General features: G+C 28.9%; 2 protein-coding genes across 6 annotated transcripts; one reads left to right on the top strand and one right to left on the bottom strand.

Moving 5' to 3' along the window:
• Nucleotides 1-728: 728 nt before the first annotated feature.
• Nucleotides 729-7,425, bottom strand: LOC106677776 (uncharacterized). 4 transcript variants are annotated; one of them, XM_067050153.1, is made up of 3 exons: nucleotides 7,330-7,425; nucleotides 4,419-4,632; nucleotides 729-2,268 (listed from the first exon to the last, which is right to left on the bottom strand). In XM_067050153.1, exons 1-3 carry the CDS (start codon nucleotides 7,408-7,410, stop codon nucleotides 1,154-1,156), a joined length of 1,410 nt encoding a protein of 469 aa, XP_066906254.1. In that variant the 5' UTR covers nucleotides 7,411-7,425; the 3' UTR covers nucleotides 729-1,153. The 4 variants fall into 4 exon arrangements, with proteins under 4 accessions (XP_066906254.1, XP_066906255.1, XP_014271374.1 ...); XM_067050154.1 differs by lacking the exon at nucleotides 7,330-7,425 and adding an exon at nucleotides 5,840-5,956; XM_014415888.2 differs by lacking the exon at nucleotides 7,330-7,425 and adding an exon at nucleotides 5,082-5,188.
• Nucleotides 5,432-14,032, top strand: LOC106677778 (uncharacterized). Of its 2 annotated transcripts, XM_014415891.2 has the most exons (6): nucleotides 5,432-5,475; nucleotides 5,552-5,659; nucleotides 7,796-7,984; nucleotides 9,981-10,184; nucleotides 11,810-11,923; nucleotides 13,590-14,032. In XM_014415891.2, the coding sequence occupies exons 1-6, from the start codon at nucleotides 5,440-5,442 to the stop codon at nucleotides 13,662-13,664; spliced, it is 726 nt and encodes a 241-aa protein (XP_014271377.1). In that variant the 5' UTR covers nucleotides 5,432-5,439; the 3' UTR covers nucleotides 13,665-14,032. The 2 variants fall into 2 exon arrangements, with proteins under 2 accessions (XP_014271377.1, XP_014271378.1); XM_014415892.2 differs by lacking the exons at nucleotides 5,432-5,475; nucleotides 5,552-5,659 and adding an exon at nucleotides 6,701-7,518 and having other exon boundaries at nucleotides 13,590-14,021.
• The last annotated feature ends 573 nt before the right edge of the window (nucleotides 14,033-14,605 follow it).

Raw genomic sequence — 14,605 nt, 5'->3', positions numbered from 1 at the left:
ATAAATGAACAAATTACGTCTCCTGTTTATTTTAAATCTAATAGTCTATGCTATTTCTTTTTAATAGATACTCTTTATTATACACCTTATTTATATTTTTTTTTATTCATTCATTTCAATTTATTCATAAATTGTTAACTATTTTTTGTTCCATTTGACCACACCCCTGGCCATCTGCATCATATTTTGAAAAATACGGTTAGTCATTTATGTATATAGTTTTATTTCAATATAAATCTAACGTAAGGTAACTTATAATTCTGCAGATAACCTATAGGTTTTACTATAGTTACCTGCAGTCTATAATAGCCAGAAAAAGTAGGTCTGAGCTTTACACCTATGCTATGCAGAGGAAGTGGCATGGCATGCCCTGCTCTCCAACCAATATAAAGTAGAGAGTTGACCATGCCCTCATAACTCATAAATGTTTAGATTAATAGGATTGCCTGCCATTGTAATCTAAACTGAAACAGAAGATAGCTGGTAATTGGTTCCTACTTCTATCACAAGTCCTTGGAGTTCATCATAAGACCGCCTCTTTGGCTTCAGTTTTCCAGATAGCTTACCTATTATCCAAAAAAATATTAACATACTCATAATTGATAGCACATTCTTCTCTCCCTTCCCTTCCCCCCCAATTCATAATTATTATATAACACTTTTAAAAAGATATCATCATTTTAATGTAAAGAAAAAAAGTATATCAGAAATGGATTATTGAGATAAAATACAAAATAAAAATATATTTTATTTTTAACATCTTCAAATAAAACAGATTCAGGTACATTTAATGCTGATGAATTTCCTTTTTTAATACTACTGAAAGGTATATTTACATCACTTCAATCAATATCACAGAATGAATATTCCAATCCTTTAGAACATTAATTAAATCGAAGTTCACCTATATTATATTGGAAATCACAGCAAAAAACATAGCATACTTATCATTATTCATTATTTTCAATTAGTAAAACCTAAATTTAACACATTAGGGACTAAATAGATTAAACAAAAATCATCATGAATTATATGATTACTTTTTGTAGAATAACTATTATTCATGACCAATGATATGAAAAAATAGCTGTTAAAATTACATACAATTATGTTATAGTTTCGTAAATGCATCAGTTTAGTAAATTTTTTACTTTCACCACCTGTTGTAGAAATGTATTTCAACTGCCTCCGAGTTCAAATAAACTGCTAATTTTGAATCTATAGAAACAACACTGGCATAATCTAAGTCAAGTTCATAAAGGATGTGATTAGTTTTTAAATCTATTAAATAGCCTGTGTCATAAGAACCCCAATCACCACGGGTAATAACATAGAGCAAATCTTTGCTAAGAAATTGCAATTTAGCCTGTGCTACTGGATCGGTGGACTGTAGATCAACACTGTATTCTGTAGCATATTCTAAGTCATAAATAGTTAACAAGACCCTTTGACCAAATTTACAGTTAGCAACAGATGCAAATTTAGGTTCGAAATAAGACACTTCAAATCCAAAAGACCGGGAAGTAGAAAACTCTCGAAAATAAGAAAATCTTGACCAAACTTTGAAAACATAATAACGCCCAGAATGAAACTCTTCACTAACCAATGCCACTGTCATATCCAAATTTGATTTAATACTAATAACTGAAGAAGGAAATATATTAAAATCGACATAGTAGCCATTTGCATCAAATCCTGTGACTGTATATTTGCTGGTAGCTACATAAACTCTGTAATGATCATATAAAAGGAAAGATTTTCTTTCAACTTTAAAAGTGTGCATTGTAGAAAAGAGTAATGAATAGATATATAACTGAGATCCATATAGTATACACAAACCGTTTTCAATTACAGCATGCTTCAAGCCGTTAGAATCGGATGGATAATAATATCTTGTTAAAACAATGGATTCTTCATGGCATACGAGGAACCCTTCAAGAAAATAATTCTGGTGCCTTGAAAATACTGTGAAGACATCACCTTGTCTCACAATTAGGTGATGTTTAGTGAGGCCTAAAGCTGTTACAGGATCATCGGAGACTAGTTGTATAGTTTGAATGAAACGATTCTTTTCTTCAAGATCATAAACAAATATGACTCCAAGTTCATCTGTGTAAGCTAGAAGTGTGTCATAGACAGACACTACAGTTGCATTCCAGGTGGCAATAACATGCACTGATTTACGATCCTGACGCCAATTATGTAGCCTCCTTAGTGCATATTGAGCAAATGCAGTAGCCCAATATGATCTGGGTTCTAAAGATTCCCCTGAAAAAGATACTGGATTAAGAAAAAAAATAACGTTTTTAAAATTAATCATTATTTAAGAATAAATGCTAGTGCAGAAAAAAAATAAGTTTAAAAGATAAAACTTCTACATAAAAAAAAACTTGCCGACTAACTCCATTTTGAACCAATTTATACTCAGCTAATACCGATATAGCCCTCCAATCATTTCAGTTGATGTTGAAAGATCTTTTTCAACATAACAAAATTCAATATCTAAATGTGTTTTGTGAACTTTTCGCAAATAGTGATATGTTTTATAAATATGTATATTCTTATAATGTTTCTTATTTTACAATGAGGTGTAGATAGTTGACCGTAGATTAATGATTGGAGAAGTTTGTCAGTTGCAGGCCTGCCTTCTACGCCATAACCCCTGATGAAGACCTGAAACTCAGGTCGAAACGTCGGCATAAAATAAATAAATATGGTTTTGTTTATTTATGTTGTTCTTTGCTGACCGCCCCCCCCGACAAACTTCTCCAATTTCTTATTTTACAGTGGTTTATAAAACAAAAATATTTTATTTTCACAGTTTATGTAAAAAAGAAAAAAAAAATGTTTATATAACATATAATTATGAATGTATTTATATTCTTTTCATTTAACACAATTTAATTATTTTTTTCCCTTACCTTAACTTAAATTATTATTTTAGTAAATCATTTTTTTAAAACTTACTTTCAGTAATATAGTTGTATGCTATTAGTGATATAATTGTATTGTATTATTAAAAGTCATCAATGGAAGAGTAACAAACAGATACTACCAACGACTCAAAATGGATGACATGGAAAAAAAATATTAATTTAAAAATTGGCAATGAAGTTTTTTTAAAATGAAGATAGTGGTAAAGGCATTTTGATTGGTGCAAGGAAAAGTTAACGGGTAGAAATATAAGTTTTAATGATGATTAAAAAATATTTAATTATCTTCTCCTATTAATTTTCAATCAGATTTATTATTTTTCTATACCTCCTTTCCTACTTCATTAAATATGTAATAAAATTTAGATTTAATCCCATCAATCCAAATACTCCTCTAATTTAATGATTTTCTAACTAAATTGATTTGGCTAATAAATTCAAAATAGTGAGTAATATTAAGATCATTTCTGTTATGATTCACTATAAAGTCCCTGGATTGTTTAGTTCTGTAAGCTAGAAATATTTTAATGATATGAAACTTATTCAAGTTCATTAATTGGAAGTTCAACAGAACACCTCAACCTGAAATGACGTAAGTTTTAATGAAGGATCAGGAGGGCAAACTATGAATCCACCACATAAAATTTTATTTAAAAAAATAAAGTTTTCAATTCTTAAGACCACATAGTTAAGAATATTTATATAATTTATTTTACTTTGTGCTATATTTGCACTCAGATGTAAACAAATCATCAAGCAAAATAGTTTTAGACAGTTGTGATGAATCATGGTTTCTAATTAAAACCAATCAGCTGTTTACAAAAAAAAAATCTTCATTGTTTTTTTGCTTTGATCCTTCAAAATGCAATTTATACATTTCAAAAATCTATTTTAATATTGAATTTAAACATTTAATATTTTTTAAAACATATGGATTTTTCATTATATGTATTAATTTAATGATATCTAACTCAAATATCCTTGTGGTGAAATAAATATATAATTTATTAATACATTTTAAGAAACTGTAAAAAAAAAAAATACTTAAGAATTTAAACATTGGTAATAATAATTATTAATTATGACAAATATTGAAATTATACAAAACTGAAATATAAATTATTAGAAAAAAAATTAAATTTAGTAATTTAATTTAGATTTAATAATTTAATTTAAAAAAATAGACTTTTTTGTGTTTAGTTCCATTCAAGAAGCTCTGCAAAGTGGGGCAAAGCATAGGCTCATAATAAATAGTTTAATTACTATTTGTATTTTGAGTCTGACGACAACTAGACCATCTTCCTTTAATAAATTATTAATTGTCAACTTTGCTTTAGAAATGGTGCTAAAAAGTAATAACATATAATAATTTGTTAAGATAAGAGAATACAAATACTTTAATATAATATAATAATTATATCAATGAAAATAAAATACTGAAATTATTCAAAACCTATCATTAATAAATACTTAAAGTAAGGTTACCTGAATTATCAAAATCTAATGCACAAAAAACCCACTCCTCCACACACAATCTGTGTTTTTTACACATTTTTTTCCATAGTACATCTGAATTTGCATAAGACCTCCATTGTTTACTAACACAACAACATGAAGCTAAATCATTAGCATTTAAGTATTTCAATATTTCGATTGCAACTTCAGGGGGAAGACTTCCTATTATATCCATATTTCTAGTCTGAAATATAAACAACAATGATTGTTGACATGCTCAATTAGACTGAAAACAACAAATTCTAAGGGTATATTTACATAAAACTGAAATTCTAAAAATAGTCTTTAAGAGAAGGTTGCAATTTGGCTAAGTGTCAAAAAATAAACATACATTTTTTTTATTATGAAATTCTGAAATTTAGAAAATTGTTTCTTCTCATTTTCTATATACGCAGGAGTTTAAATTTTACAACAAAATCCTTGAAGTGGATGTACTTAGATCAATTAATGAAAAAGAAAAGAAAGAAGTTAAAAAAGAACTTTGACATTTTTAAATGCTGCTTTTTTTTATCTATTACATACTCCTTAATGATAATGGAACGTAGTGGTTTTTAAGATTGTTTTTTTTTTTAAGAATTATATACGAATTTCTTGAAGAATAGATAGTTGGACTACTACATCACAATTACATACAGGAGGATAATAGGAGAACATCTTGGTTCTGTAGACGGGCATCATCGTCCAAAACAATCACTGTCTTGACTGACAGGCTAATATATTTAATTTAAAAAACAAAGCCTTCACATTGACAAAGGTCATTAACGAGGGACTACAGCACAATTATTTATAACTTTATTCTGTTATTTTTAACATGGTTCAAGGGATCTAGACAGTGCAAACAAGTTGCTACCTATAAATAAGGTTCATTCAATTTAAAACTCCTATTGAAATATAATATATTCAACTATGACAACACTGATTTATTTACACCTCAGTGTCAACACTGTTTTTGTACCAAAACTTAATATTGTTATTGCTTTCTTTCAAGAGAATGTCACGTCCACTAAAAAGACGATTTCAAAATGATGTAAATAATATCTTTTCTATTAAATCTATCAAATTGCAACAGTTCTATACAATTAATGTTTTCAATATTGCTTTAGGACGAAAAGAAAGAAAAATATAATTCAACAATATCAAGTTCTATTGCTGACATTATACGATTTAGTTTGGATGACCAGTTTAGATCAAAATGTTTCCAATTAATGCAGGTAAACTCAGATTAAACAATAATTTAAAATATCTAGGGTCATTGTATCTCAAATTCGTTCATCTTACTTCTGAAGCCTCTAAGGGAAATTATACAAGCGTCAGTTGACGTTCGTTTACATATTTAGTCTGTAAAAATATACATTTTTAGAGCCTGATAGTTTTATTATATATCAATATACCATAGATTTTATATTCAAGCATAAAGGCTTGTTCCAACACGGTTTTGGTCACCTAGGATATTTATTTATCAATGGTTCATTCATAAATAAGGGTCGTAACCATGGCAATATTAGCTAATAGTTTTAACCATAGCTAATTTTTATCCAACTCTCCCATTATTGAAGTGCAGGGTACAAGCAGGGTTCCACATCTAAAAAATGATTATTAGTCAAAATGTGTAACCGAGGAGGGGGTGGGGGAGGCTTGAGGTAACTTTATGCTAGGATCTACATGTTTGCCACGAATCCAAGACTTGTACAAATGCATAATAAACAAATGAAGCAAGAAACGTCAGTAACACGCTTGCTTTATTCTTTCGACTTTTATCGGCTATTACATTCTATTTTCGTTATAAAAAGTAAAGACAAGCGAAGTGAAAGGGAACGTGAATATCAGCAATGTACATTGTACATGATAACAAATCATCTGAATAGTACTACATAACCTATAAATTCAACCTTCAATCCAGAATTTTTATCAGAAACTTTTTAATTTAATTATTTATACATGCAAAACCTTTATAAATATATATTTGTGCAATTTTAAATCAAAAATAAGCAGCTAAAGTTAATTAACAAGATTTGAAACGATGTATTTACACCGTATCGATAGAATTTTGAAATCTACAATCTTAAACTAAAGAAGTTGGGGAAATTCTTTAATTAAAATACGAAGAACAAAAATATTCATCTTTTGACAGTTCAAATAATTTAAATAATTGAGTTTGTAAAAAATAATTAATATTTAGGTATAAAATGTACAATTAATTTTTAATATTAAAAAAAGAACAACTCTAAGAAAAATTGTTTTTTCATGAATGAACCATTGATAAATAAATATCGTATCCATGACAATTTTGCCTATTAGTTTCATCTGTAGCTAATTTTTGCCAAATTCTGGGCTCATCCTCCCCTGTTGGAGGGCTTTCCACCCCCAGACCCTCTCGGTGCCTACCCGCCCTAAAAATGTCTTTACACGCTTGGCAAATTTAAGCTAATTCGCGCATGCTCAAGAGTGTAGAAGGGTTATTTCGATTGGCTGGCATAAGTTGGCTTAAATTTGTGGCCGTCCCTTTGAGTGTCCGTTTATGGACATAACTCAAAGGAAGCTTGTGTTCTGTTAGCCTTGTTTTAGAACTATCAATAGATAAATATTTGTGCTCTCGGTGTTTTAATTAATTTAATGATTTCTCCAACCTTCAGATTCAAAAATATACTCCATCTTAAGATTGTATATTTTACAATTCTAATCCCAGTAATCTGACTTCTGATCTTCGAAAGATCAATTTTGAGAAAGATTTTTGGTCCTGTTAGAGAGGGTGGAATATGGAGAAGAAAGAGAAATGCCGAACTCGCTGGCCTTTATAAGGGTATAGACTTGGTCAAGTTTATCAAGATGGGACGACTTCGATGGGCCGGGCACGTCGCACGTATAGATGATAGATAGATACCCAGGAACATGCTGTCCGGAAAGATGCATGGACAAAGAAAGATTGCCAGGCCAAATGTATGGTGGGAGGACTCAGTGACATCAGACGCAAGGACTCAGCTGGACAACTACTGCAGCTGATGTCGAACTGGCGAAAGCTTATGGAGGAGGCCGTCTCGGTGACGGGATGTAGCGCTATCTATGTATGAATGTATGTATGTAATTGTGCAAATGATTTGTTTTTAATCTGTTTTGTATCAAATCTTCTTATCCAGTTTTTAAGTCTTTAGTAAACCTCTGAAGCATCCATCTAATCTCAGCCTCACCCTGATTAAACATCGATTTTCTAACAAACAAAATTTTGTATTAACTAATTCTCAGACAGTGAATTTCAGCACAAAAAAAAAATATATTTTTTATGATAGTGTTTGATATTATTCAAGTGTTTTGATAAGTAAGTGAATTAAGATTAAATATTCCAATTTCAGGTCAATAACACTAATGATTTCCAGCTTGCTATCAAAAACAAACTAGATTCACTCATCAATCCGAGATCTGGTACATCGCCAACCTTGCAAAAGAGGCCATCATTTCATAATGAAGAGACTGAAAGAAGTTCAAATTGTCCTCCTGGCATTAATGAAATGATTCCTCAAGTCAATGCAGAAGCTGATGAAGTAAATAATAAAGTGATGTTGATTTGTTTTTTAAATCTTTTCCTTACTTGGAAACCCTACAAAAGGACCATTTATTAGACTTACATTCATACTCCTCGCTAGGCATATTACATAAATGATTACAAGAGCTTTATATGTTATACACATAAATTTTAACAGAATTTAAATGAAAAACTGGAAAATGAAGCCATACATTAAAATATAGCAAAAAAAGAAACAAAATTAAATTAACTATAAAATAAAACCAACAAGAAATTACCTATATTTGCCATCTCTGTTCAGTGACTTAAAGTATAAGTTTCTAATAAATTTAAGATAGTCTGTCATAAATTGAGAATAAAAAAACTGCTCAGTCACAGGACATTTTATATTCTTAATAATTATAATTTTAATTCAATCAATTCTTCTGTACAATAATTTAAAATTATACAGCTTATATTTAAAATTTTATCCATCTTCATTGTATAAGTTTATTTGTATAATGTTGAATGTTGAATCTTTAATGCTATTCTTTACTTTTATCATATTATTTTAATTTATATCTTTTTCTTTAAATTTAATTTACCTACCTGATGTTGAATTTTAGAAATTAAAACCATTTATTGGTAACTATTTAGATTAGGGAGATGATAAATCCAACAAAAACGAATATATTTAATATTTACTAAGCAATTTTATAAAAATTATTATAAATATTTTCCTAATTCAGGATAAGTTAGATGGCTGTGCTTAATGATTCTTAATGTTACCGTAAGATTAACAAATATCCTTCTTTTCAAAATTGTGTTGGAATTACACATTTATTTTATTTTTCATTTATAACATGTACCTAAAAAATATTTTTTAAACAATATTATACTCATATTTATAATTAATTACCCCACTAAATCCAATACTCATTAAAAGAGAATTATGGATATGTATTACTCTTTGAAATATTAAATTCTTAAAGACAAATCATGTTCCATACATGGGCATACCCTGCGGGAGGCAAGAAGGTTTTTTTTAAGCAAATACTAATTGTGATAACTAATAAAGCACTGCTATCATTATATATAATGTTCTTAAAATTTTGGTTTCATTCTCCTTTTCCGTGCTAAATGTCACAACCTATCGCTTGCCCCCCCCCCTCATTGACCCACTGCTAGTTTTGATCTTAAGTACGCCCTTGGGTCCATATGCAATTAGTAAATAACTTTAATAATTGAATTCACACGATGAATTGAATTCATGGAATGATATTTCTAATTAATAAAATTCAATATCTATAAAGAGTAAAGGTGTTTCAGACTTAAAAAGATGATAATAACAAAACTCCTTGAACAAAACTTGCAATAACAACATTAATATTACTCATGATTACAGATAATCATCTTTACAATCTATCAATATTAGTTTACCTTGGAAGACTAATAGTTAACCGTTTGTAATAGATTGCATGAAGATAGTTTGGGTTGCGGTCAATAATATCTCATCAAAGCTAAATGAGAACAAGATACAAACATTGTAAAATATACCCCTGAGGAAGCCCTGCAAAGTGGGGTAAAATGTTGGTTTCCAATAAATAGTTTTTTAATAATTTTTCACATTATTGACTACCACTAGTACTATCTTCCAACAAAATAATAGTTTGCATTAATAAAACTTGTTTTTAATGTATAAATCTTCTAATATGTTAAGTGAAAACTGTAGGAAAACTTTAAACAAAAAACTTACCCAGTTAGACAAAAACCTACACAGTAAAACAAAAAACCTACACAGTTAAACAAGAAACCTACTAAGAACTTAAAAAGATATATTAATATTAAAAATTCATTTTTACTTTGCAATATTAAATCACACTCTGCATATTAAAAGATGTAAAAATATTTATTGATCATGAAATATGAATACTACTCAATTTTATTTTATCAAATACTTACAAATTTACTTAGTAGTGATTTACAAGTGATATTTTTTTCCATGAATAATTATGCACTTTTTTTCAACTCTTCAGGTTGAAAAAGTAGGGGACTTAGAGAATATTGAAATGCTGGATTCTCTCATACAAAACAAGAGTGATTCTCATATTGATGAGATTGTAAACAAGCTTAAAATGACTAATATCATGATGGAAGAAAACATTAAAGAAAAATATTGTATGCCTGGAACTAGCGGGACTGCATCAAAAACTTACATTGGGACTGAGGAAATTAAGAAAGTAAATAAGATAAGTTATAATTAACAGAGTAAAAACATTCAAGAACTTATATAGAAATAATTAAAAACCCATTGTAACCTTCTTTCACTTTTGTCATTAAATAAATTCTATAATAAATAGTCGCAACAATGTCCATTCATCCCTTATATTATGCAATGAATGATAATCGTGACAATAATAGTACAAGAGCCCAAGAGGAGAAAAAAGGCAGTTATCTCATCCCAATTTTTGATTACTTTAATGAAAACTATGTATTATTAATAGTCAAAAGTGATGAGTCTGTCAAGTATAGGAAGGTGGAATAAAAAATACCGGCTGTTTCAAAGCGATAAAAAAAACTAATTTTTCATTCGGAGCTCCATATCTTAAAAAGTAGGAACAACACAAGAAAACCTAAGAGAACATCATTTAAAAAAGAGTAAATTTGCTAAAATATGAGCCCTAATAGAGTTATTTACGTTAAATATTTTTCGAGATATAGCTTTTAAAAAAGCAACATTTCACAAAAATGTTGTATGGGATGTACTGAAAGATCAGTATTAGTTAGTGAATTTATTTTGAAAAATTTATATCTCAAAAATCATTTGACGTACAGATGTCTATTAGCACTCAAATTAAAGCTAGTTTAATGAGCTATAAAGTAGTTTATTATCTTTGTAAGAGTAATAGTTTACATGAAATTTGCTAAAATAAATTGATTTATAGTTGTTCGGACAAATTTTCATTTGCCAAATTTATATTCATATGTGAATATCATAAAAACTACTACCCCTATGAAGATAAGTGTCATAAACTACTTTATAGTAAGTTAAATTTTCTTTATTTTGAATGTTGGGAGACATATGTGCGTTTTATGGATCTAGAGATATATATTCTTAAAAACCTAATATTTTATACGAATAACTAAAAATAAACTTTTTGTGAGTTTATTTTATCAAATATCATAAAAACTACTACTCCTACAAAGATAAACATAATTAACTATTTTGTATTAAATTTAACTAACTTTAATTTGAGCGCTGGCAGACATCAGTTTGTCCAATGGTTTCTGAAATAAAGTTTTTCATAAATCCAATTTATTGTCCGAACAACTATAAATCAATATATTTTAGCAAATATCATGAAAAATACTATTCCTACGAAGGTAAAGGTCATAATCTTCTTTATAGTCCATGAAACTAGCTTTAATTTGAGTGCTGAGAGACATCTGTACGTCACATAGTTCCTGAGATATAGATTTCTCAAAATAAATTAACTAACTACTAATTTTTCAGTAGATTTTTAAGAAATTTTGCTTTTTAGAAAGCTATATCTTGAGAACTATTGGACGTAAATAGCTCTTTTAGGGCTAATATTTCAGAAAATTTACTCTTCTTTAAATAATGTTCTCTTAGATTTTCTAGTGTTGTAGGTGGTTTTTAAGATATAGAGCTCCGAATGAAAAATCAATGTTTTTTAAGGTATTGAAACAGCCGCCATTTTTTAATCCCCCTATACTTGGCAGACTTATCAATTTTGACTAGTAATTATACATAGTTTTCATTGAAGTAATCAAAATTTGGGGTGAGATAATTGCCTTTTTTTCTTCCCGGCTCTTGTACTATAAGATCTGTATTTTGTTTTAGGGTATAACTTCACACAATGTGAATTGTAATGAAGATGAATTAACAGAGAAGATACAAAGTTTCTGGCCCACTGAGGACTGTTTTAATTGGGATTCCAGTAACAGTAACATACAGGTTGGTAACAGTTCCTATACTGATACTTGGCTACTTGTTGATCTTAAGTAAGTTAATTAAAATATTTACTTGCTTTCTGTTCCAAACTAATATTTTCACTCTTGTATTGAAAACTATATTTATATAAAAAAAAATCAGGATTAAAGCCATTTCTATGAAGGTCAATGAAGACCTACCTGATATTAAAGGCCATTTAATTTTACATTTATATATCTATACTATATATGTTTAGATAATTGGCAATATAATTTCAAATATAAAGAAGATGGACATGGTTGTGGTCAAAAAGAACAAAAATAGTTTTCAACTATTTATTATCCGACGTTTCGCCCCATTTTGCAAGGGTTCATCAGGACTGTTCAAGATGATAGTTTAACAGACTTTAATAAAAGTCTTTTAATAGCTATAGCTTAACAAAAGTCTGTAAAGCTATCATCTTGAACAGCCCTGATGAAGTCCTATAAAGTAGGGCGAAACGTCGGATTATAAATATTTTTGTTCTTTTTGACCTCAACGCTGTCCATCTTTATTTATATATCTAGTTTAATCAAAATTGTTTGAGCAGTTTTTGAGAAAATTGTAAAAACGTAAGAGATCTACGAGATAAAGCAGCACTTCCAATAAATTATTTTTGGTGAAAAAGTTACTGTAACATCTTAGGTAAATACCTATCTTAAATATGTTGTTTCAGTTTCATTAAACTTTTCATTTTTGAGCTAGGCTGTTCATATAAATACAGACCATTTTATGAGATTTAGTTATTATGACTCAGAGGACCTTAAAATGTGTATTTCCATAGAAAACTTAGATTTTAAATTTTCTACAATGACTGGATACAGGGTGTTTCAAGGTTAAGTGGCCAAACTGAAAATATGAACTAAGGATCCCAAAACAAGACAAATATTTCCTCTGAAGGTATGTCCGCAAACGCTTTGTTTAGGAGATATTCACACCTAAATATTTTCATTGTTATGAATTATTTACATTATACGAAATAAATAAAACCTATTTATTTGTTCTAACTACTTTATTAATTAAATTTAAACATTAAAATTCATATTAAATGTTGTTCAAAGTGAAGGTATGTTCGCAAATGCTTTGTTTAGGAGATGGATTAGATAGAATACTAATATAGCCTCTGTTTTATGTCTTTAAACAACAACAAACAAACAAACTTATATGGCCTTTTATCTCTAACTATATAAAAAATATTGGAAACATAAGGATTAATACTATTTGGAATTGGCATTGGGAACTATCAATAACATTTTCATTACAAATCAGTTTGTAAGAGGCTTTCGCAGAGTACTCATCATTATGCCTTCAATTTATACTAATGGTGAATATGCCAATATGGTGTTTGTGTACAGTTTTTGCAATGGTAATGCTAATGCTGCCCATCGTGAATATGCCAGGCGATTTCCGATTAGAAGATTACCAAACAAGTCTATCTTTAGCTCCACATTTCAACTTTATGTGGTGTTATATTACTAACTAATTTATCTTCTAACGATTAGGAAAATTGACCTACATTATTAGTGGTTATGCTTTATAACAGATATTGTACCATATAATAAAATAATTTGATATGTTTGTTAATCTAAAAAAAAAATATTAGTCTTTATGTAGAGTTATATCAGTAACTAATTTATCTTCTACACATTAGGAAAATGGACCTACATTATTGCAAGAAGAGATTAATGACTTTGAATTGAATGAAACTGACACAGATTGGGAATAAATCAAGGAAGAAAAATAACTAACCAGTTGTTATGTATATTATAAGTTAATATATTGTAATCATTATCATTATTATGTAGCTTACACTAAATACAAAACTTGATAAGTATCTGAAATATTCTAAATTATGTTATGAAAGTTTTTAAAAATTAATTTTAAATTATTATGCAATGAAATTTTTGATGAGATACCAATTGCCTAACTTAATTCCAGCCATGAGAAAAGTAAAAGAAGCAAAATTTTCATGGACATTTTGCCAATAAAAATAAATAAGGTCAACCTAAAATAAGTTAATCATACTTATTTGTGTTTTTCATTGACCGCACCCCCAACCATCTTCTCCTCATTTATCATCCATGGTCAACTATCTCTCATAATTAATATATTTTACTTTTACTCCAATATTAGTAAGTTTTTTTTCGCTTAGCATTTAAGATGGATGATGGCAAGTGTGTTTGAACTAAAGCCTCCATATTCAGGAGAATAGTTCTTGTTTCTAAATGTTTTAATAATTTAATACAACAAATGGGAGTGGGTAGTTTATTGATAAGCCACTGTTGCAACATTCATAGACTGAATTAGTAAAACAAACCAACTACAAAGAGATGTTAGACGTTATAAATAATGTTCTTTACCAGATGCAACCAACTCCATGGACCTGGATTTGAATCCGGCAGATGATCATTTTCTGTTTCACTGTAGCTGTGAGTCAGCCCTGTGTGTTCGGGAGCTCTCAGGGCTCCACTCAGCCTCATAAAATGGATACCCTTAATTGGGTAAAAATCTGGCAGTTGAATGTGATTCTGACCAAATAACCTCCATACACAAACTTTGGTCTAGAAACAGTACTTCCTTACCAAGGCATCCCTGACCCTTCATGGACTTTAGGGGTACAGATTTATTTGTTTTTTTTTATTATAATATATCAAATGAAAAAGTTTT

This window comes from Halyomorpha halys, unplaced genomic scaffold (genome assembly GCF_000696795.3).
Source record: "Halyomorpha halys isolate HHAL.00 unplaced genomic scaffold, Hhal_1.1 Scaffold107.1, whole genome shotgun sequence".
Classification (NCBI taxonomy): domain Eukaryota; kingdom Metazoa; phylum Arthropoda; class Insecta; order Hemiptera; family Pentatomidae; genus Halyomorpha; species Halyomorpha halys.
Note: the sequence above shows the minus strand (reverse complement) of the source record. Positions and strands in the feature narration are given on the sequence as shown.